The sequence below is a fragment of the Acyrthosiphon pisum genome, chromosome A1, assembly GCF_005508785.2.
Source record: "Acyrthosiphon pisum isolate AL4f chromosome A1, pea_aphid_22Mar2018_4r6ur, whole genome shotgun sequence".
Taxonomy (NCBI): domain Eukaryota; kingdom Metazoa; phylum Arthropoda; class Insecta; order Hemiptera; family Aphididae; genus Acyrthosiphon; species Acyrthosiphon pisum.
This window is the reverse complement of record NC_042494.1, coordinates 135875096-135902342: the sequence shown is the minus strand read 5'-3', so window position 1 is coordinate 135902342 and position 27247 is coordinate 135875096. Positions and strand designations below refer to the sequence as shown.

At 31.4% G+C, this 27247-nt stretch overlaps 1 protein-coding gene across 3 annotated transcripts in view; it reads left to right on the top strand.

Moving 5' to 3' along the window:
- Positions 1 to 27247, top strand: part of LOC100163144 (putative inorganic phosphate cotransporter) — an 88470-nt gene that overhangs the window by 39921 nt on the left and 21302 nt on the right. For all 3 annotated transcript variants that reach the window (XM_001951841.5, XM_029488403.1, XM_003243869.4), the window contains 4 exons: positions 20467 to 20657; positions 22182 to 22427; positions 23700 to 23787; positions 25052 to 25278. In XM_001951841.5, coding sequence (XP_001951876.2) covers positions 20467 to 20657; positions 22182 to 22427; positions 23700 to 23787; positions 25052 to 25278 — 752 coding nt within the window. The remainder of the gene's footprint in view (positions 1 to 20466; positions 20658 to 22181; positions 22428 to 23699; positions 23788 to 25051; positions 25279 to 27247) is intronic.

The window sequence follows — 27247 nt, the reverse complement described above, 5'->3', positions numbered from 1 at the left end:
TGATGTTATATTATATGCATATAATATAATAAATGTAATTGAGTAGGCATTATTGGTATATACCAATGCCCGGTGTGTGGTATACGTTTTAAAATCACTGCGCTGCGTTCGAGTTGAGTTCCTCTAGTTAGTTGTATGATATGTATATTGTACATATTATTCCAATAATATAATATGAATTGGGTAATGTCAACCGAAAATCATTTTACGATATTATAATATAAAATTTATTGACTGCGCGCATTATGCATATTATTTGAAAGTGTTCAAATGGACGGTTATTCAGACATTTATCATAAGTTTTTTTATTTTTTAAAAGAATATTTTCATCAGTTAAAAAAATATTATTATGAATTGTTCAGTTAATATGAAGTGATTTAAAGTATAAAGTTATTTTGAAGTGAAATAACGAAATAGTATTATAAAGTTAATGATTTGATTATATGTATGCAACAATATTAAACATGATATATTGTTGAGTTAATTTGTTATTTTAAACTCATCGCATTATTATTACCAACTTGATAATATGTGATATCTTATTGGGGGGTGAGAACAAGAGTTCCTGATTTTAATTTAGGAAAATATAAAAAGATAATATGGTTATTATAAGTAATCGAATATTTCTCACCTTTATTAAAATCGTGTAATAATTGGAGTCATTATTTATAGACATGTAAAATGTTTACTATATAAGAGCTGTAAGGGCCAATAAATTATTTTTTATTATAAAACAAAACATAATTATTTAATGAAGGTGACACGAGGTGGAATCGAGTGTGATTTCTTATATTCATCACTATATCTATATATCGCACTCTAAGGGTGTATAATTGTTATATCCGCGCATTGCGTTGATTCAATATTGGTCGAAATTTGTATCTGATACATTTGTAACCCTGTGCTAAATATGTAACAGTTGTTAAGTACCTACTTCAATTCTTACTTCAAGTCCATTAAATAACCACTTTCGACGCGCTACGAGACTTTGAGAAGTTCATAGAATACACTACCACATACCACGTAACAGAACTAATTATAAAAGTATATTAAATTACATTTTTATATGAGGCTATATTAAATTATATAGTCGTGTACTTTTATACTATACCTATAACCTACACATCTTGTATAACATGTAATAAATTACGAACTAGAGTTACTAGACAAATACTATATAAAGGAACTTGGGCGGAACATTTTAAAATTATAGTAGTCTTTTAAAAATAATTCTACAGCAATTGCTCGTATATGAATATTTCATAATGTGGAAGGTATACCTATCTATTATTATTTATAAAAAAATATAAGGTAAAATGTTCCGGAGCTTCGAAATTCGTAGGTACAGCAAATGTATTATTCAATATTGAGGTTACATAATTAAATCTAATCCTATTTCACACAAAGTGTCGGAGTATTTCAGTTTTAATTTAAATTTACTTTAGTTACGTTGACGTTTAATTTTTAAATTAGAGCAGACATTAAATATGCACATCCTATTATGCATCGAGTTTTTGCCGAATGTACGCTACTTTGTAATTTAATTATAAGTTTGAGTTCTTCTCGTCGAACATAATTATATTAATTAATGCACTTACCTGTACAGGTATTTGTTAAAATGTATTTTGGGTACCTATTGCGTATAATACACTTAAAGGGCACGAGTAAAGCGTCATGAATTTATTATTTTTAAATTGGCCGACTGTGATTGAACGAGACGTAAAAAAGTTGCGGTTAAATATCCGCGTGTTAGTGGGGGGAACGTTATATCTGTAATTAATCAATTTTTCTATGACGTCTTGAATTAATATAGTTTTTTTCTTTTTATGGATCTCAAGACTGAATTCGTGACGCAAATAACATACCCATAACGTACCATTTATTTTACAGTAGATACTCGAAACATAAATAGGTTTTAAATACACATTATAATATTATTATTTTTGCACCTGTCTGTGAAGTTATATATATGTAATGGTTTTTTTGACTCCGACCAAATATTCGTTATTTTGTTCGCCCGTCAATTGTACATTATATGTTGGCAGATTTCGATCGTCGCTGTAAACGGTTTTATTGATCAGAAACTTAGTGTCTCCCCGAGACACACGTCGCATTCGGTATCTAGATACTATAAGTATAATGCTGTGTACACAATATTTTAATATTATGTTTACCAGCAGTCATCGCCGTGAGTGTGTGATTGTCTACAATGAAATTATGGACTATAATAATGACTAGGTATAAATTTAAGGTTTTTTTTGCCTTCGTTGAACCCGACCTCACCGTCCCTCTGAGCTGAAGTAATGCGACACTTCACTGCAGGACATCGTGTCTGCTGCAAACATATATACCTAATTTAAGCTTTACGTAGTTTCTTGAAATCTAAAAACAACCATGGTTTATTTAATTTTAATAAATGATTCTAAGCGGAACTTGGTAAACACATTGTCAAAAAAAAAACCATTAATATAGTTAGCATAGCAGTAGTTCCAGACATTATCCTTAATACCTACAAAACTATAAATGACGCACTTAATAATATATACCTACTATTGTACAAATACAATAATATGATACCTAATATTATTATCATTTTTACTATTATTAGTACTTACACCTACATTGCGAAATTAATATTTCACCCCATAAGGCGACATAACCTTCCACATTTTGGTATCATACGCGTTTGGCAATGTTATCCAAGTTAATAATGGACAACTTTAACTTAGTTTAATTAAATATAAAAATGTAATTTAACAGATTTAAAAGTTGATAGTTAATTATATTTTTAAAATAACTAGGTAGTTCAGTTAATTTTATTTTCACACGATTTCGCTTTCACTACACTTGTTACTTTCAAATGATTCATTTTTATAGGGGTGCCAACATACATTATTTAGTAAAAAGTTAGGTAGATAATTCTTAGTTTATTAGTTATTAGTATTTAATACATGAATGTGATTCAATTTAATATTAACTATTTATAATAACTGAGTTTAAAAATATTTAGAAAACGATGTTAAATTAATAATAAATAAAAGTAACTTATAAGTATCTACCGCATAGAAAAGTAAAAATAAAATAAACTTATACTTACTAAACCCATTGATAATATGCTCTTTAGCCACGTGATCTCCGCACATAACATGTTTCTACATTGTTTTATACAAAATAATAATAATATCATACAATGCGATCGATGTACAATAATATGTTATTCGATGTTATATTGGCTTCGATTGATCGTGTTGAATACATTTGTATTCAGTCGCTTTTTCCATTATTGTAGTTAACTCGAAATATATATAATATGCTTTTAAATACACGTTATATATATCACATGCTGAAGTGGTACTTAACTCTGTTGTTTTGGAGTCGCCGTGGCCAAAGTTCTAAGCTCGTTCGGCGCAAACTTTATTGAAAGTCAGTTAAATACGGTGAATATATGCCGTCCATGCATAGATATAGAAGTGTTTTATTATAAATTATTTTGATTTCGACGTATATTCAACAAATTATGGCGTAATGATATTAATTTTAATCATATATTGTACTGCTCGGGATTAGTTTATTTCGGTGTGAGGGTCTACTTGTCAGCCGGACGGAGCACGGCGATGATCGGTCATGTGCAAACGACCTCGAAACAGTTTCACGTTGTGCCAAATGTTTTTTTGGAAAAAAAATCACCGTCAATGATGACTTGGCCAATAAATACTCGATCATCCAAAGTGTGCAGTGTGCATTCTGCAGATGATTTTTCTTCGACACTTTCCTAACAATGGTGTTTATTGTAAATCCCATTTTTCCTTTCTCATTATCTACAATACTACTCTAGGCCAGTAGCGCTATTATCCAATTACATTTGGCACTCGGATAAAATTGGATTTGTGAGGAAACAGCAATCCCACAATGCTGCAGTTCAATTAAAACGTATTTCCACTTTCGTCGTCGTCGTCATGTTGCCAATTTGTGAACACCGATATAAATCTCAATTCTCCATTCAGTTCATCAGTCCAGATTACTTGAATAGCACTTTGATTTAGCTCTTGTGAAAGTGATTTAGTATGGTTATTTTCAGGGGAAAAGAGTTCGATTTCAAGTTAGCATTGCCTTAACGGATAGGTGTAGAGAAGACGTGAAAGAACGAGAATACATAATCGTACATCACCAAAATTAATATGGCTAAAATAACGAGTCAAAAAATATAACTAAATATCATTATGTACCTATCATAATCAGTCTATATTTTAAGAGGACGTAACAATCAACTATTTCACCATAGGTATGCCCAGTTTTGTTCGTTTATCAATTTAATATAATTACTGAAACCATTCAATGTTACTGTTAGTTTAGTAAAAGTCATCGATGGTAGAACTTTTTGTTTTTCACATAAATTAAGGGTAAAAATATAATACAATATTAACAATTGTATACAATATTTTATTAAACAGTAAATAAGCATTGTAGCACCCATATTATATAGTACTTAGTTAATTGTTATTTTTATATTCTGAAGTGGGTAGTGTCTGTATTTTTACACCTTTTTCTTTGTTATTAAAAAATATATTTTCATATGATAAAAAAAATACGAACATTCAATACCGAATTATTGCGTTTTATCACATCGAGATCGACGAAGATATTTTCGTCATTATTCCAATCATTATAATTTCCTTCTTATTCCTTATCAAGAGCAGCTTCGAACCATTTTTGTCAAACGACTGAAACAAAAAAAAATAAAAATATTCCGTTAACCATTATATATACATGTATAAACGTTAAACTTAAACTTGAACAGTTGAATCTACCGCTTCCAATTTGAATATTTTTTTTTTTATCGTTGTAGGTACTTAGCCGATATAATTATTCCATACAATTATTCGTTTTATTATGTATAAAATAAAATTACTTCAACGTTAAAGCATAATATTTCATCGTGGAATCTTAGTCGTGTCTATATTATGATATCACCAAATGTAGCTTTATTTCTGTGAAAAAAAAATCCATGAAATAAATTATTAATCTTTTTTTCTCTATACATAATATACGCATTAAATTAGATTACAACTTAAGCGAATGAAACATACATACTCAAAATTTTAAAGAGTTGCAGTTATATTAAATTTAATTAAATTTTATAAAACCCTCACTGTGTATTATATTATATTAATTGCGATTGGACACATAGGTTCTGCAGCTTGTGAGATGTAACTCATAATATTAATGTATAAAATAGTCATTCTTAATTAAACGTTCGACTGAATAAGAGATACCGATTTCATACGAGTATACGATATACGATGATGCTATATAATGTAGGCACTTATATATATGTGCACGCGAATAATACAAGCCTATATTATATTGAACTTAAAGTTCCCCGCAGTTACGTCTTCTTAATCAGTTTAAAAGAAAATCGTTTTAGCTCAAGTCAGGTTTAAATGAAACGATTGGACGCACACAGTTACATAGAATCAGTAATAATACAGCAGCATTGATAGTTTTGCTGTCGCTTTCAGTATGGTCCAACCGATAAAATCGATACATCCATTTATGCAACACTGATGTGGATCACCGCTTTGAGGCGTATATAGATGACGAGGACGGAGTGGATACAATTATAATGTTCAACATATCCGATAAACTTAACTTGTTAAAAGTTTTCTGTAAATTCTGAGGCAAAAACTTTGAAGACTGACGACTCTGTATTGCAGTACACAAAATTAAAGAACGGGAATTTTACACTTTGATTTGGTATCGGAAAAATATAATACTAAACTATACTAAATAATATATTTTGTGTCAATAATAATTTTACAATAATTTGAAAGACGAATAATGTTGTGATTTTTTTATTTAGTAGTCAGAAAATGCGATTAAACCATTAGTAACCTGTTGTTTTATTTGGTTATAATACTAGCCGTTCAACTACTATAATTATTAATAAGTAATTGTTAAAAACCAAATTTAATACCTTAAGTGTTAAATACGCCATGTAAAATGAATAATTTGATTGTGCACGTCTGTTGTTTTGGTATTCTGGTAAATAGTAGCAGAAAATCCGTTTTATCAATTTGCATAATAATAAGAATAGAATATGCTGCCACTTTAGGTGCTGCTTAGGGTCTAAACTTTTCTCAGTGTTATTAATAACTTAAAACAAACTAATTTTGTAAAGTAATAAATAAAACATAAACAATATTAATATATATAATATGATGTGACCCTTTACGACTTACTACGCCTGATGTATTATTTATTAATGAAATAAAAACATTTTTTTTTTTTTTTTTGTAACTCGTTCACATGACATAATAATTTTCATTATAGCCACAAAAACACTTTATTATTATTTAACGTCTAATTAGTTTATTTAATTACTATGCACGGTTTTGTTTTTTGAACTTAGTATTAAGATCGTCGTTATAGTTTGAAGGACATAATAGACACTTTTGACCTTCTGAGACAAAAGAATTAAAATTGCAATTACTGCAAAACAGCATATAGAGCTATGGTTTAAAACATATTTTAATAATAAAATAACTAGATTTTAGAAAAAATTCGTTAATTATTCAAAAAAAATAATACGTTAAAACAATCTGGTACCTATTATTTACGAGTATTTATGAAGTCATTCAAACGTAATTTGGTAAAATTATTGTTAAATAATAATATAATATATGCTGTATTAAAATTTATAAATATGGTACCTACATTATTATGTAAGTTATTATTATTAATACTTACGCAATTTTATTTTATTTTATTATTTTTATTATTAATTTTGGAACAAATGAAACATTTAAAATATTTATGCAATAAGCTGATTCGAATAATAAATCATATTTAAAAAACTTATTTTATCGAAATAAATAGTTAATAGTCTTTATATAAGTTTTACTCACCAAGGAAAAGCGTGTATCTGTCCTAAAATATTTGTTTTTTATCAATTGATTAATACCTTAATGAAACGTGACCTTGTAAGCCGTTAGATACTATAATAATTGATGATTACAACCATTTATAACAGGGCTATTACATAAAATATTACCTATTACAATATGTGGAACGAATAATTATTATGAAACGTCATGTCCGAAAATTTAACGGTGCACATAATATTATAACATATTTTAATGGAGCCAATTTGTTTTAATTGTTTAAAGTAATAACATTTTTTAAATAATTGTGGCTACTGTCATACCTAGTATTTGTTTATAATAATATATTAATATGTTATGTATATTGTATATTATGAATTTTTTATAGGTATGCAGTATGTTATATTATAATAATTTTTTTAAATTTATAATTATCTTTTTTACACTTTTAAAGTGGTTTTTTTGTATTATGTGAAATTATACTTCCTAGTTAACATTTTGTTATTCGAAAAAAGGTAATATAAACTGTAGTTTTTAAATTATTAACAATATAATAATTTAATAAACAGTAAAAAAGGTTTGATAAAGGATCAGATAATAATGATTTGAATTCATGCCCACTTGAAAATACTTAAAATACGAAAGTGTTACATAGGCAATAAGATTTTATTAGTAAATAAAAACGTTAATTAGATATCAAAAACGATAGAATTAAATAATTTTATCTCGCCCGAGTGTACAATTTTATATTTTTAGAGTAAGTTTTGTCTGTTTAATGCAAAGTTTTCAGTTTATCTACAACCTGTTTAAAACTATAATACATGAATGTTTTCAATTGATTTAAAATTGTTAATTAAATATTTTGTGTTATTTCCAACATTAAAATAGATAGTTTTATTCTGCAACTTTGATGACATAGTTCGTTTACAACGACAATATGTACTCGTTATTGAAATTGCTTTTCTTAGTCCATCGTCTACGTGTTTTTGCACGTAAATTTATGTAAATACATTTGTGTACCTATGTATTATGTACTTACAGATACCGTATTTAATAAAATTACACAAACATGGTGCTGATTTTCGTCATTTTAATAAAAAAAAGGTAACACTTTCTGTTTCATTCTTTAATAACTGTATATTATTACCTTTACTTTGTTTTACTGTTGGTCGGTAAATTAATTGACAAGTGTAAATGATATTGAACAAATAAATTGCATGGGAAGATCACTGCAAATCAATTGAATAAATTGAAAATTCGTATTTTTTGCTAATCCGGAATCCTATATAGTTTGAAGATCGGAGGTGTATCTTTATTTATATCTTTGATTTTCTTACATAGTATAAATTCTATTGTGGTACCTATATGACAATAAATTCAGAAACTATAACAATTTAGTTTAATATTTTGTCAGGTGATTATTATTTATTAATTAATGTTTTTCACCAATACTCGTTTCCTCCCAGGTGTTGGGCAATTTTTAGTTTAATTGTAATTTCAATATTCACACAAATCATGTGAATGATATTTTTACCTGAATATAAATACATACTTAATGTATTTAGGTACCTACGTATGATGGTTAAATCCTAAATACATAATTTGCTGGCTAAAACACAGTATGTAATTTTTAAAATAAATAGCGTATACAAATTTAAAAAAGCAAGTTCTTACTTAAAGTAACGGATAATGCAGGATATGCAGTTCAATAGTTACTGTCACAAGCAAGACATTTCGATAATTATCGCTGTAAATCAGAGGTTATAAACCATTTTTTTTTTTTTTATTAAATCATATTTAGGTGTTCTGCCAATTATTCCAAATATTTTTTCAAGGACATTCGTATAGTTTTTAAATCTTTTTTAAATTGCGAATTACCGCCAATGTAATAAAAGCACGTCAATATAATATTATTTATAAATGTACTTAACGGTAATTAGCCCATTATGCAAATTAAGTGAAGGCTATAAGGTAAAAAAAAAAAATTCAAAATAAGAAATGTGTAGTGTAATATAAAAACTTATCGAGTAAATAAAAATACATATGGATAAATCGATTTACCTTATTCGTTTTCATAATATTATTATAAAATATATGAGAATCAAAAAGAGATCATAATTCAAGTGATATTGTATATTCTGAACCGGTTGTACTTACTATAATTATTTTGGAAATTATATAATCAAAAGTATTATTATATGTAAATTTATATTCAAAATAATCTACTCGTATACACGATTAAGTTTTTTTATTAACCAAGTGTTAGTATAATTTCTTTAGTATAATAATAAATTTGTACACGTTTTACTGTCCGTAACATTGTTTCTAGTAGCACATATCTTATATTAATTATAAAATAGAAAAAAAAATTATGGGTTTTCTGTGGTATATTATGCGTCTTTGCGGGGTTGATTAATGAGTTACTGAACAGAGAAAAAAAATGTTAATTATGACCAGTAGTCTTGCGAACCTTCTTCGTGAATCGCTGTTTGGAAATTATGCTGAGCTTGAGTGTGGCGCTGAGTTTCTATAAAAATGTATTGGAAAATCATGGACGGAACGATAAAAGCCGATAAAAACACGCGACAAGTTGTAAGTGCATATAATGTATAATATTGAGTGTAAAAATTAAAAAAGCGAAATGAAATGAAAAATGAGTGATAAAAAAACTTCATTAGCCTTGACGGTGAGTGCAAAGTTTTCCTTCGAAAAAAAAAAAAACTACAACGTCAATCCGGACGGTTCGCGGTAAACCAGAAAATTCTACGGTGGAGTGTATTTGTTTTGTACACCGCAAATATATATTCGGTTCGCTAGTCATGGTTTCACTTGATGACAAAATTCTGGTTTGCGCATTTTTTTTTCTCTTCCCAACTATCGATGAAAATACAGACTGTTTTCATAATATACTATTGCTGCAGATTGTTGCTGTACATCGTTTTAATAATTATTATAGCGTGTAGTAGCAATTTTTTTTATCAATCGTATAAATGAAATGAATCTGTCACGACCTCCGTATCTATAGTTGGCACCAGTTGCTGAGGTCAAAAAACGAAAAAATAAAATATAAAATAACGGAACAGCAGCGCAGAATAAATGCGATCGTATATTTTGCTTTGATTTTGTGTTTCAATCGGGGCTGTGAAAAAAAACCCTAGCGACATGGCGTGCGGTGAAATAAAGGAAATTGTCATGTTTTAAACATGTATAGTTTTTTTTTGTGCGGGTGGTGGGTGCGGGGTTACTTAGTTACTTAAGCCTCGGTCGACCTTACACCGTTAAAAGTTAGATTCCCTGCACTGCAGCGAGATACATCCGTCAGTGGTAACCCATAAACAATTATTTAGTGTCGGGTTTTTATAAAAACGATGACGTTACAATAAGGAAAAACAGCAATAAATTTACCAATAAAAGTGTCGATTTTTTTTTTCCTCTCCAGACTTACTGCAGCGCTGTGTAATGAATGTGTCCCGTCGATTTATCGTCCTGCAATAGACATCAGGTTTTCTAGTTCTGTTCTACCTCTATAGTGACATTGGGATAAAAAAAGAAATTAAGAAATATACAAAGTGGATTGAAATGCATTGTATAGTAGGTAGGCGTATTATTATTTATTTATCGGATACAATGTACGAAAAAGCTAATAGACAATAAAATATTTCAGCGGGGTTGAATATTTTTACATGTGAGAACAAAAATAATAAAAATGGTCAGTAAAATACTGCGTTGTAGTACACATCCAAGTGAATAACCTAACCTAACCTAACCTATACATATACGAGTATGGGGCAGGCTGTACTTATTTATTTATTTAATTTAATTTCATATGCATATGAAATACTGGGCCCTACTGAGAAAACTCATGTGGGGGCCAAATACTAAACCTATACTATAAGAATGGTTCATACCGAAACCGTATTTATCATATTACGACGACAAAAGTGAAAAGAGTAGGTACCACCCATATAAAATATTTCAATCAGGAACGCGCTTCGATATTGGCGAGGAATGAAATCACAGAATTGCACTTGAATTGTCCACAACGAACCTATATTCGATTCCTCTCTCATTGGCCATTGCACATGTGAATTTTTGCTTTGCTCAATAATTTATGACCCACATGATGCCGGGACCTGGTTACCATAAAGGATATTGGATTATCTGTATTCAAATTACTTTACCATGTATTCACTATAGTTATTCACATTTACCTACGTGCACGTATACCTATAGCCGTTGGCAATTCGTAAGTTTTTCAAATGTTTAGCTTTGCGTTGAACGTGCTCAATGTCATTGTAAAATATGTGGTTTTTTATCGCACCAAATACCAAATTTAATCAATTTTTCATGCAAGTAATGTTAATTTATTATATTATCATACATATTATTATAGGTACCTATATACTGGTGTGATAAAATTGGAATACGGATTACAACGTGGATTGTTTTTAATTTAATATTTTCACGAAGGTTTTAGTAAGATTATTATGTATATAATTTGATATTTACTTACTATATATATATATTATAAACTATAAAATATTATTACAAACTACTTAAACCGTCATCGTTTCGTTTAATTAATAATTTATTGGAGTACGCGAAGACGAAATGATAATGGCTATTAAATATTGAGTCTTCATTAGAGTAAAAACGAAATCAATTAAGTTCCGCGTGAGTTATTAATTATTGTGGGAGGTTATTACTTTTAGTCTGCCAGCTTAATCCGTCGGGGGCGATGGATCTCGATATATTTAATTTTTAAGCACTGATTATGTGATTCGGTTTTAAATTATTTTGGGGGGGCCGGGGAGTAATTATTGAACGAGAATCAACTCGATATTAAATAATAAAAAAAAACGCAACGTTGTTTCAGAGTTTGAACTACGGAAGCGTAAAAAAGTACCTATACTACCATTTTTATATTTTTCATGCGAATTTACTCGTGGTTACACCTACAACTGAGTACACTTACGAAAAAAAAAACTTCTATACGAAATAAAATCATATAAACTGCTAACAGTACGGGTTTTTTTTACATTTTTTATCAATTGTAGGCTACAAACTATTGGGCTTTTTCAATATAGCCATTAGTTACAATAGGTTTGACCCTTATAATATTCCGATACGCAAGAGGTAGGTACAACCGTACAATATAACCATGTCATAGGTAGGTAGTATATTATTATTCGCTGTGCGTTGTCTGCGAGGTCTGCCCACGGCTGCTGCGTTATGTTATTATTGTTATCTGGATGATAATGTTTCAATTTTACAACGCAGCTATTATTATTACACATTACATGTATAATATATATATATATATATATTATAATATTGTACAAATACATAATATAATATTATTATTACATAATAGATGCCTTACAATGCAATGATGTCGTATATTATATCTCTGTATACTTTATATTTTATAGTATTGTTGTTATTGCATCTGCAAGGTCTGTAGCGAGCGTATTTTTATACGAGTCTTGCGATAACAGCGTGCCGCCGAGGACGCAGCTTACATATTTTTCTTTCACCCCCAAACCCCCCCCCCCCAAAAAAAAAACCGGCTAAATTGTACGTCGTTGCCAAAGCGGGAAGATCACACACGCGCTCGCGGACATGGCGCGTGCGATGATATTATCGTCGTTGACCCGCGCACACTCCTCGTTTCGGTGGTCGTCGTGTCCTCGTCTCACGCAAAGGCCAAAAAGGGTTTTCGATTCCCGAACCCGTCATCCCGCGGTCTTGGTGTAAGTACACGTATATATTAATAATATAATATGGTCGCCGTCCCTTCAGGCCATAATACTATTATTATTATTATTATTATTATTATACACATCCAATATCGGGCTGTTGAGCGCAATCGTCGTCAGCCTTTCGGTCTCTCGACTCTCTATAATAATAATAATGTAATGATATGATATACGACCGCGAGCATCTATATTATTATGTGTTTTACCCGATCGCCACGATTATTGCACCGCCGCTATATATAACACAAACATATATATATATTATCGATCGACCGCCAACCTCTCGCGTTTCTAATTCTGCAGGATTAAGGGATTGGTAGTCGATAATGCGGGAGACTCGGAGGTCGGTGTGGTCGCTATAGCTCAGAGTATCCCGCTGCACCAACACCATCATTAAACGCTATTTTACCTTAAATTACTATAATATATTATGATAATTGTATTCATAATAATATAATCATCACACAATGAGCAAGATACTAATTAATATGTACTTATATATAAATATATATTTATGGTTTTACAACAATTGTTTTTTCATAAGAAATATTAAATTTTCGTAGTCTTAAAAAAGTTATTACATTTATAGTTTGGGACATAGCCGATGCGGTACTTAAATAATGCGAGTTTTTGAATTTCTCCTAATACCTTTCTAACGGTGTTTTTTTTAACAAACTTTCGACCAATTTTGGGTAATGCTAACTCATTTGAAACGCGATGATTAATCGTTGCTTTCAAATTCAATACACACTCGCCCCCATGGCCTATCAAAATCCTGTATCCGATTTTATTATCGTTTTTTTTTTTTTTTTAAATAATAATATATATATATATATTTACAGTACACGATTAATATAGCCGGTCATTGAAAGGGGTCGCTTAAATTTATTTAGCACATTTAGAGTAACGCCTAGGTCGGGACCTAATACCGGGTTCTCGATCCGGGACTCGGGTTGCACGTATTCCGGGTTCTGGGCAAACGCGAAAACCGCACGTCCGCTTCGTATATTTCCACGCTGCAGCTGTAATTAATAACGGATATCCGTCGGCCTCCGGTGGATGCATACAACAGCTATAATAGTAATAATAATAATATATACCACGACGTCGTTTTAATTCCGCTTGCGCATGCGATTACACGTATATATATATATATATATATATATACTATATAGGTACGTCTATATTTATTATACGTCAGTCGACCACGGAACGAACGGTCGAATATCATTTAATTATAATTATAATATAAATTGGGCAGGTTGGGTTAGTGATATATTTTATGTTTACTCTGATGGCAATATCTGCAACGTTCAACTCCACTAAGCAAATATCGTCCAAAACTTTAATAATAATGACACACTAATTGTAATACATTTACGGTCCGTCGTCGTCGTCGCCGTCGCTACGTAGTATGCATTTATAATCTTATTTCCCATTCTCGTCGGTTTTAAAACTATTTTATTACGTTAATTATATATGTTTAAAATCGTCGAACCGTAGTTAGTTCGTACAACACTTACACAACAATTAATAATACTAAGTATATTAATGTATACGGTTTTTATTGTCGTTGGTTGTTTTCTTTTCAGTAAACATCGCCAGCCGTCCGTGTTAACAAAATATATAACATTATCAAAAATTTTAATCAAAGGCTTCCCAACGTTATTTCTGTAAATATGATGATATTTTTTGAGTTCGATTATAGCGTAGTGAGTAGTGACTATATGATATAGATATAATACTACTATTGTCGAAATTTATTTTCGTAGCTTATTGGTATACGTTTTGAAATATGATTCAGTATAATAATACAAAAGCCGAACGAAGAAAGATGTCTGATGGATCTAGACCCGTCGATTTTCATCCCGATCTGTTCCGTAAAGTAAAAAACAAATATATAAATGTCGATTTATCATCCCACGCATATACCACGTTCAGCAGATTACATTTTTGAGCTCCGGCCAAATATTCCGGTAGACCGGAATAAAATTAATTTCACTACATTTAGCCGGGCAATTCATTACGCGACTTATCTCTTCCAGCACCTTAACATTTCTTAAACAGTTTTAAGTGTGTACTGTATTATACTTTATAGTTATATGATATAGCCGAACAATTGGCGTTGTTTGAGTAAAAATAGAAAGAGACTACGGACCGATAACACGAGCGAGAGGTGTATTATCACGTTAAAATCAAAATATAGTATTAAATTGTAGAAGTACGGAATACACTGTGCTTTTATACATAAACAGTAATAATATAATATGTATCGTATTATTATGTCGTTTTGTGCAGACAGATATTATTAACCACCTATAATTGCCAATTTACGTTGGTCGAATCTGAGTTGGCCGAAAATAATACACGCGTGCCTTTGATGTACAGTCGTCACAATTAATTATACTGAATAATCAATTAGTCATATACGTATGTGCCTAGAATGTTAATTTTCCATGTTAACCGATTGCTTTATGTACAGCTACAGCTATAATTGATGTACACGGCCCGCGTAAACGGAGTAAAACTAATTTTCGGACGGCCCACTCGCATTATTATAATATTATTGTGCGTACAGATTTTGTTACGGAACTAATAGACATATAATAATCTGCACCATTAAACCTAATGGTGGTGCTGTGGACGATATAACGCATTAATTGTTTTAACTCGTAGGTATATACTTGTAACTAAATATTTTGAAAATCGACCATGTTAAAACGGCGTTCATTATCCCGCGAGTGGTGTAATAGATACAACTGCAACAAAATTCAAATGAACGAAAGATCGTGTTTCCACGCATCAGCGAGGGTATGAGGAGAAAAATTCTTCCGTCAAAACAATATCGCTGTCGAGACACTTGCGACGTGAATGATGGGTCCGATCGTCGTAAATTCACATTATATTATAAACGATGACGTGTAATAGGCCTAAGCTGTTTTTAAAATATATAAATAATAACAAAATGATAATTATTATTATTATTGTAAGTGGGCCAAATTGTTTGTCACGGATCCTTACGAATCTCGTGACAAAATATTGCACACCGTCTAAATGATAATAATTATTCGCATTGTTGGTATTGAAACACTAAAATGCTTATAATATAATATAGTCGACAATAATAAATAACAGATTACCAAGTGTTTAACGATAACTACTGTGCGGGACTATAATATTATAGTTTTGAATTCGGGTATTAAGTATTAAAGTACACAACTTAACTGCTTCAGCGAGTTTATGTATTTATGGTTCAATATTATATATTGGTAAATAGAAATACTAAGAGTATAAAGTCGATTGAACACGTTACTCCAATCAACTTTAAACTCTTATATTTTTTATTTACGAAACGTATTTCCACGTATTTCTATTTATTAAAATTTAACCGTTTTTGGTCAAAGAAAAATCGGTGTTGTTAATTTATTAATGGCTTGGAAGTGGGAGTAACACTAAAAGCAAACAGTTGTAAACCAAATGGTTACATATTAGGTGGATGAAGCCATTAGCTTAAATAGGAGTCTGACAATATTGATGAGAAGTGATAAATAATGGTTGAAAAATTACTTCAGGATGAATTAAAATTTAAAAAATAACAGTTTCTATGTGTCGACTTTAATTTATTGTTAGATTATATGTATAATCTGAAAGACAACACCGTTTATTCTGCCGTTGTTTGAATTATTAAAATAGCACTGAATCGAGCCAATGAAAATTATTTAGAAAGAAATTAATTAAAAAGAAAAAAAACTGATTTCTTTGGTTTCACAATAATTATTATTGGTTTGCAGCTATAGCTTATAAATTAATAAGAAGTTTTATATATTTGTTTTCACTTTTGGTAGTATTTATTGGAATAGTGGTTCTACAACTTTCTATTCATAATTTCTATCTACACGGACATTTTTATATTCATCTTTTTACTTTTTACTTATAATGTGATACCATTTTATTCTAATTCAGGCTTAGTATTCACATTTCTTTTACACAGATAGAGATATTCAACAATAGATCACTAATTTCATATTTCTTACCAGTCGCTTGAACATTTCAATCATACTTATTATATGACAAATTGAGGGACTTAGGCCCCCTCTCAGTACCTATTACTGGATACTAGCGATTCGTTGATTATTAATAATAGAAATATAATATGTAAATAATATATATTATGTTTGTATTGTAACAAAATTGAGCCCCCCTCCCTAGTGCTTTTCTCTGGATTTGTACTTGGATTATATATGGTTGTTATCATATCAGCTTTCAAGAAACTTGGAAATGTTTGGCCTTTTCGATGTGCCAAAATATTTTGCCTTCTGTGTGTATATGATACCAACATTTTTGAACAACTTGGCGCTTATGAAGTATTATATTCATTATTTATTACAATAACAATAGGTCTGTTATGGACAATAGGTTCATCAAAAAGTTTATGGTCATTATAAGTATTTCGCCGAGGATAGCATTTTCACAACTACATAAACATCTAATTTCATATAACTTATTATATTATTGGAGTGACAAAAGCCACGATATCTTACGACTTATATTGGGAAAGATAACGACCAATACATGTTACTGAATTAAAGAGAAATTTAATAATGGAATTATCCAGCTCGGAAATAACCACACCACCACCTAACTCTGGCCGTTACATCAACTGCAGAAAATTCACAAAAGATCTAAGTCAAGATCTTTCAGACACTTCCCAAAATCTATATACCAAAACTAAAATTGAGGAAGCCATCAGCAAACTTACAAACACAATAAATAGTACAATCAAAAAATGCGAATTTAAACCACCAAGACACAAATCTCCAAACCAACTACCTGAAGAAATCCTCAAAGAGATAAGAGAGAAAACCAAATAAGAAGGTTATGGCCACAAACCCGAGACCCCCAAATTAAAAGACTTCTAAACTCAAAAGTCAAATTCATAAGAAGCATCCTGGTAACTCACAAAACCGACCAATGGGACACATTCGTGGACACACTGAACACAAAAGATGGTTCCATTTATAAACTAAATAAGCGCCTGCTAAACAAACAACCAGCAACACACCCACTCATCGGTCCTCACGGACTTGTCTACTCGGCCAACGAGAAATCGGAACTAATAGCTGACTCGCTCGACAAGCAATTTACGCTAAACACAGGACCAGAAATCGAAGAAATAACTAAAGTAGCAAATGAAATTCTAAACACAACCATTACATGTTCAAATATCTTCACATCGCCTGGAACAGTACAAAAGATAATCAGTAGGCTCTCAAGGAAAAAAGCGCCGGGTGAGGACCAAATTAACAACACTGCACTCAGATTTCTCCCATTAAACAAAATGTTAACACTTACGCGAATAATTAACAGTTGTCTGAGGATAAGCTATTTTCCAACAAAATGGAAAAATGCTATCATTATCTCGATCCCCAAACCCGGAAAAGACCATAAAAAGCCAGAGAACTACAGACCGATTGCACTTCTATCATCAATATCTAAAGTATTCGAAAAAGTAATCCTAGAAAAACTCCGAAGTGAATGAGCCGGGAAAATCAGAAATGAACAATTTGCTTTCCGCCAGGGACACTCGACTACAAATCAACTAATCAAACTGATGGACGACCTCAGTACAAATACAAATAAGGAAGAACAAACAGCAGCAATCTTCCTAGATGTGGAAAAGGCATTTGATCGCATATGGCACGCAGGGTTGATATTCAAAATGTCAAGATTGCAAATACCGATAGGACTTATAAAGTTAATCGAATCGTTCCTAACAAAAAGAACTTTCTCAGCAAAAATCGAGGACAAAACATCAACCACCAGGAAGATTGAAGCCGGCGTACCACAGGGCTCCTGCCTGTCGCCAACCCTTTTCATTCTATACACGAACGACATACCCCTCACAGACAAAGGACAAATTTCTCTCTTCGCAGATGACACAATATTTCATACAAAAAAACAAAAACGCAAAACGTGCAGCCATCCAGCTACAGAAACAAACAGATTTAGCTACAGAGTGGTTAAGTAAATGGCTTTTAAAAATAAATCCTTCGAAAACTACTGCGGTTATCTTTGGCCGAATCAAACTATCAAGGATACCGAAAATAAATATCGATGGGATAGCAATTGGATGGTCAAGCAAAACGAAATACTTAGGCATCACCATCAGCCGCGGGCCAAGAGACCTAGTATACGGGACCACATCTCAAACATAAAACAGCGTGCCTCGCAAACAAGAGGTATGCTATATCCGGTAATCAACAAAAGTAGCCATATACCATTAAATACCCGCCTAACAATTTTAAAAATGTATATAATACCCATTATCACTTACGCCGGCGCAGCATGGGCTCCTTTCGTCACCAGATCCCAATGGAGACAACTCGAGGCAGTCCAGACAGTAGCCATACGGATGGTAACGGGCATGCAACAATACCTTAGAAACAACGTTCTACTCAAACAAACCAATTCAATCACAATCGAACAAACCATCAAACAACAATCAAGAACAAATTTTTACACCAATCAACAATCCATATTCAAACACATTCAAACTTTAGGCCGTTCTAAAACAGACCGGATTATATCAAAAGCCCCCAGACCCTTACATGGGCATATGAAGATCAACCCATATTAAATCACTAACTCCTTCAAATACTTCCCTCTACTAGAATAGGCCCCGAGCCTGGTATAGTTAATAGGCCAAAGGCCGCCACAACAAAGCAAAGCAAGCAAAAAGAAATTTAATGACTAAAAATGTATCTAAGTCAAAGATAACAATTTAAGCAACGATAGATTATTAAAATATTATTAATCATTTAATAGGTACATATTTTATGTATTAAATATCAAAAGGTTTCGAAAATGTATTATTTTTATTACTTTATGTAAATACTGTAAATTAATTCAGGTATGTACCTACCTGCAGTGTTATTAGTTGGCCGATAAGAGTGTGTACAACGGCACTAGTATATCAACGAGTCTTACAATTTATATCAATTAACATTAATTATAGATTCATTAAAATGATTAAATGGTTAGATGAATTTAAATATTTCTAATGTTTAACTGATAACGGCTTATTTGCCAAAGCTAAAAAAAAGAAACCCACATGTATTGTTTTTTCTATTTTTCGATTTAATAATGACGTAGGTACATTATCGTTTTTGACAGTAATGACCTACTACTGCATAATTAACTCTTCGCAGAATGTACATTTTTGTACTAATAATTCACAAATTACACGGTGTGATTGGAAAAAAAAATTAATTTAACGTAAAAAAAAAATGAAAATCGACATGACGTGTATTGTGCGTTAGTCGTTAATTGCTTAACGTTATGCCCGAAAAACGACAACCGTGGTGAGAGTATGCGTGTGTATGGTTGTAGCTTTCACAAACTTTTCAAAGCACGAACTTATACCTACTTCAGCGTGATATCGTATATTATAATTTAGCGTGGAGTGTTTAACATCAACGTTTTACTTATTAAATTAATAACCGTGTTGAATTACCAATTTTGATTGGATATTTTATGTGCCAAACACAACATAAAATCTGTCGATTCTCACAATGAGCAGAATTGGTATTGATGAGCAGGAGGATACCTATCTATAACATTAAATATGAAGTCATATTATTATTATTGTTAAGTATAGCTGCAACAAAAAATAGAAAATGTGATGTCGAAAAAGAAAGATTTTACAAACGCATAGTCTTCAACTTGACATGTTTTATAATATATTACCGTCACGGCGACGCATTTACTAAACAAATTTCCGTTTATTAAACCACTTACAATGTTTTGTTTTTTTTTTTCGTTTTCAGCATGGATCGGCTCCCGTCACATCGTTACGTTCATGTTGTTCCTCGGTATGGCCAATGCTTACATAATGAGGACAAACATGTCCGTGGCCATAGTGGCCATGGTCAACCAAACTGCTCTGGAAAGGGACCCGACAATTCCGGACGACGAATGCGAGGGCTACTACACGCCCGCCGCAAACACAACCGTACACGTGAGTATAATATACCATTACCATTTACCGCGGTTGTAGCACAGGACCTACAAATTCCGAAATAAAAATATTAATTTTAAATATGAAGTTGGAGGCACTTGTAATGTTGTCGTCGCTCGGAATTTTCGCCGTTGAAAATTAAACGTCGAAGGTCGAACACGACTAAATTCTGTACTTATATAATATGTTCGTAAGAACATTATGACGGTGCGATACAACCCTACGACGGAACAGCGCGCAGTTTCACACGAAATCATTTTTTGGAAATAAAAAAAAGAAAAGTCTTACACAATTTTTAATAAAAGTCAAAAAAGTTTTACCGATGAAAAATTATATTTATAAAAATCTGGCTGCGGGGGTACTATGAAAACTTTTCGTAATTCACTCGTAAGCGCCGTCGAACGAATAAATTATTAACATGATTTTTTCGAACGGTATTTCAATTTTCAACCACAGATTTTAGTTTATCGGTAATATTGTAATATTGTATTTTTGACTAATGAAAACAACCATGTCTTATTTTGAAGAGCTTGGTTTCTTATAGCATTGGATGGGCATCACAGTTATTCCCATAATATTATAGTTCAATGTCATTTTTACAAAGGTGGCAGACGTTTGTAATTATCAACATAAAATTTAATCATAAATTATAAACTAAATGTGTATGACGCAGTACATATACAGTTACATATTATGACCTATGTAATCTTAATTTGAAAATTGCAAGTCGTTTTTATAACAACACCTTTTTTTTAAACTAACTAAGGCCTTATATAATAACTAACTACGATGATCAAATCTAATATTATATATTTACTAATCATTGCTTTACACGCATTATACCTATACATTACACACAAGTATTTGTACTAATACATTTATATAATACATTAACCTGAAAATAATATTGTACATCATATAAAATAACTTACACTCTGTTTTAAATAATATTCTGAAAGCAATTTTTTTATGTTTTTATACTTATTCATATTTTTTAACGATTTTATTCTATTTTTAACTATACCTACAAATATACCCATATTCAAAGATAATAATTGATCATAATAACATACAAAGCTAACCTAAACCATAGTTTGTCTTTGAAATTATTCAATTAACTATTAAGTACCTATAATAGTCATCAACTAAAAATTAAAATAATTTTTTTTCTCAAAAACTACAAAACCTTTAAAATTCATCTAAAATTACGTAAATAGTATACGTTTACAGTATAAACCGTATCCGGCCATTATTTACGGTCATTATTCTTTTTAAATAATACTAAAAGATTTTAATTTTTGTCCAAAACGGCTGGCGTAACTTTTTAATTTTTGAATGCGGCCTCTGTAGAGTCCATAAAGGTTGCCAACCACTAGTTTACATTAATAATATTTACGCGTTAATTTTTTTTCTTTTTACCATATACTTGTAAATGGTTGTTGCTATAAAATATAATATATCCACACAATATCACTATTTACAAATGCATACAATATTATAACAATGCGTGTATTATATTTTCAGAGCATGTCCAACGAAGGATCATTCTTGTGGAGCACGTCCCAACAAGGCTATGTGCTCAGTTCGTTCTTCTACGGTTACGTCATAACGCAGATACCGTTTGGGATACTGTCGAAGAAGTATGGCGCCAAGTATTTCCTTGGCGTCGGCATGCTCATAAATTCGGTGTTCGGCTTCTTGGTGCCGTTGTCTGCCAACTTTGGCATTTTTTCCCTGATCTCCATACGTTTCATTCAGGGGCTCGGAGAAGTAAGTTTCGTTGCATTAACGACCACGTGATATTTTTTATACTTTTCAGAAATAGGTTATGTAGGTTATAGTTAGGTATAGGAATGACGATGAAATTCAGAACACCGTATTTAAAACGTAGGCCAAGCATTGGTGAAAATAGGTGAAATCATATTGTTATAGTCATATTGTAATAATAATAATACGTACCCTGCACCTCGTTTCTCAAACCTCTGCTCGATAAATATTAATTGCGTTTTTTTTGTGTTTTTGTATTGTGATTTTTTATTTATTTATTTTCTGTGGGCGGAAGAATAAAAATATATGAGTAGGTACATACGAATTTTCAGAATCCCAAGAGTGGCCACCGGAAGCGAGCGTCCTGTAACAGCAGTTGTTGGTTGAATAAAATATTTAACGCTGTGAAAAATGTATTCTTTTACCCAATCGGATACGAAATGTTATAAATTATGGAAAACATTCAAACCATAGAAAATGTTTTCATACGTGTTTATGCAATATGCGTCGGATGGATTTTTTTTCACTATTACCTATAATTGATGTGGGTAGGATTTAGCAGAAGATCTAGATGGCACACATGGTTCCAAATGGTTCCCACGGGGGTTTTAAATATTGAAATGTGATAAATTTAACGACTTTTTTGCCCTAACTTTGCCGGATGATTGAAATCATGATGCACGCATATCTAAACATCTATTTTATGCCACCTGTACGTGCACATTTAAATTTATATTTTCTCTCGTATAGGACAAACAACGAAAATACAGATGTAATACTAATATTCACATTGTAATGTTATTATTTTTCTGTTTTAATGAACAATTAAATTAAACACCATATTAATTGTCATAGTATTGTTCCTTCTACATAAATATATAATATATATATTCATTATGTACCTATTTGACTATTTCGCGATCCGAACATCCGATATCAAACCGAATGGTATAATTTATTTTTCAATTACCAAGGTGTTGACAAATTGCCGGCGGGTAGGCGTCCATTTATATACGACGAAGTACACGTGACCTAGTTTTTGCTTTTGACGTTTTTGGAACTTAGGGTTAACAGACGTTCCTTAAATTTCGAGCTATCGCGCTCCGGTGGCACATGGTGTTGATTTCGCGAAAATGGTGTGCGCACAAATTTAGCGTGGTTAGAAAAACGGATTAATGACCGTATATATATTACCTACCCTACTCTATAACTATAGACCGTATTTTATTTTTCAAACGTCTAATAGACTCTAATGGCTGTTTGTTTTTTTTCCAGGGTCCCATAGTTCCTTGTACTCACGCCTTGCTTGCAAAATGGATTCCTCCGAACGAGAGGAGCCGAATGGGAGCATTCGTTTATGCAGGTTTGTTATTGTGCTGATACCCAAATTTAGGTACAACCAAATAATATTATTATACGCATGCGTATAAATTGGATTCGTATAATATAATACGATTCTAATTTCCAAAGGTAAACGAAAAGAAAATATTGTAGTTTTTTTATGATTCCTAATAACCCGACTACAGCAGAAGTGCAAGAAATCCCTATTTTTTGTTTCAAAATGTTTGAATTGCTTTTTAAAACCTAAATGTGGCTCATAAGCATTCCACCTTGTTTATGACCCATTGGTGAAAAACTTAAAGTAGGTATGGTTACGTTAAGTCCATATATAGAACATACATACTAATAGTCTTATGATTATATTGCGAAATAAAAGTGTAAAACACAAAACAAATCTTAATCACAATTTTATTAAAGCCTTTATGAAAATGTTTTCTCTAACAGGGTGCATATTATGTATGATAAAAAAAAACATCAATGATAATAAAAAGAGAACGACATTTTTTAAAAGAGTGAAACAACAATGGGTACTTGTAGGTGATCTCGTTACAAACGTTAGTAGGTACCTTTACAAGTATAATAATATGGTCGTTATTCTCGGTTTTTTTTCAACTTTTACATTATAACTTAATCCCTAAAAGAGTTAAACTCATTAAAGTGACACATTGAAATATCCTGCTGAATCATCCCGGTTAGTTTAAGCGTATATTTAAGTCGTGTTTATTTAATCCTAAATATATATGGGTATGCTTATATACTTATTCAACTAAAGCACACTATATATATTAAATAGGTAGGTGCTTAGGTTAATTTATAACAAGTATTTTTATGTTTGGTTTATTTTGCGAAGCGGCTGCGACTTTACGCAAAAGATTATCACAACACACACATTTAGTACCTGGAGTGTTGGTACAGGGAAAATGTGTACCTACAATTTTATATTTATTTTTATCTAGGGTTTTAAGAAATTACACGTTTATTTACTGAATATTTCCAAGTGCAACGAACTTTTGTAAAGCATCCGCTCACAAAATATTAATATCCGTACAAAACGATTATAATATGTATTGGGTAGGTATACGTATAACATTACAATATAATATATTATTCTATGCAGTCACATTATGGGTACAATAGGTATACGAGTTGGTATTCAAGTAGGTACACCTATTCCGGGATTCGACGATACTATATTATAATATCTGGGGGACAACAGTATTATGATGTCAAACAATCAAATCGTGTTACAATTTTTTCAATTTTTTCAATTTTTTTTTTATTTTCAGGGGCGCAATTCGGCACAGTGATTTCAATGCCACTGAGTGGCGTGCTCTCGGAGTACGGGTTTGCCGGAGGATGGCCATCGATATTCTACGTTTTCGGTGCAATCGGCACCCTGTGGTCCGTCGCATTTTTGTGGCTCGTGCACGAGGACCCCGAATCTCACCCCACCATACCGCACGACGAGAGGAAATACATTATTAGTTCCGTTTGGGGAGCTGCCGGTGTGTCCGTGAGTGTATTACAACTATTATGGCACGCGCGGTAGAACGGTAATAACAATTAAACGGCCGGAATTTATGGGTTTTCAAATGATAAAATATGCAACGCACACCAACCCACCCACCCACACACACACACATCACAAAGTACTTCAGGCGCATACACACACCCTCGTTTTGACCACTGACCCCCTGACGCGCCGCACCCACATCCCAAAACCCGTCCATCCCGGGTGTTTGTGGAATATTTATGAAACTCGTGTCGGTACCGTACACGCCGAACACAAGAACCGACGTGTAAATAATAATTAATTAAAATTCTATCGGGCGTAGGTATTATTTACTCGCGAAACACGGTCGTCGACTCTCCGGTGTTATTGTAATTAATAATAATATTATACAATATAATATTCCATCCAAATAATTTCCAATGTTATATTATTATCGTGTTTAGGCTGGTACCTTTATATACGAAACATAGTAATACTAATATAATGTGCAACGCCATCGTTGTGAAATAAAACTAATAGTCGTCGCCGTGCCTATATTTTACGTTATTATGCACGAATACGATCGTATACAATATTATATATACGTTTAATATTATATTATAAAATAATATTATTATGTGGCAACACAAAATATTCTGCTGTGAACATTTTGTCATTATTATAATTAATGACGTATTAGATTACGAGATTTACATGTCGTATCGACACGACACTATTTTTATGTACAACCACATTATTCGTTTGGTGCATATTTCTCTGTTTGCCATTTCAATTATAATGTTTACACTATCGCTATATTTTCTTGGCTCTTGACGTTTTATCACTTTTTTTTATAAATTTCTAAAAAATAATAACATAATAATTCAATTGCAGACATAAATTATTATAATTATCAATTCATGCACAATTTCGAAATCCATATAATATAATATTTTAACGTGGGGATCGAATGAGATTGAACGGTTTAGGCTATGTAATATAATATTGACGTTTACAATGTATTGTGTGTTTAATTAATATGATTGAGCACACAAAACAGCAACTTTTCGGTGTTTAAAAAAATTGATTTTATCGGTTTGACACGAGCTTAACGCTTTTCATTCGATATACCTACGCACAAAGTAGCTTATTATACGAATATTATATACTATGGTTTCGTTTTTTGTGTTTTGCTTATTATTTTGTCTATACTCTCAAATAGAACTCGTCTTGGACATAATTTGTCTAAATGTATTCAGTTTTACAATAACGCTGATTAATAAAACTAGGCTCCATCGTTGAAGGGTCTTTACGACATACTTAAAAGAAATAAAGAATGTCTCGAAGTGGAAGTAAGTTACAACTTGTAATTGACAGTTTCTGTACGTAACGATTTTGTCACCTTATTATGGCTTCGAAAATATTTTTAATAGTTTGTGTTATTTCCTCGAATCTCGTAAAAATAAATAAAGTGTCTAACAAAATATAAAACGAATAATATTGTATACATCATAACATTTTTATTTATTCGTTTATTATAACAGTTTATAAAAAATATAATATTCATTATAAAAGTGTTTGGATTTCAATTAAATATAACTTGCCAAGGTTTAATATTAATCGTTGTTGATAATTTTTTTATGTAGATTTATGTAGGTTATTTATCTTTCTATAATATGTGAAACGCTATAAATCTATGTCCCACAACTAATGAGTTGCATTTCAGCCTATATAAATTAATCAGCCAATTCGGAATTTGCATAATATACATTCGGAAAACATTACGAAACATACGCAACTATCTTTATTCGACATTACGACGAAATGTACAGTTTGCTAAGTGAGTTACAGCCAGTTATCTCTTATTAACGGACCCCTTACCTGCACGAGATATATACAATTTATTTATCTCTATTGGCAGTAATTCGTTTTTATCGAAATTGTTTTAAATTAAATTACCCGTCATAATTATTATTATTTTCCACGCGGA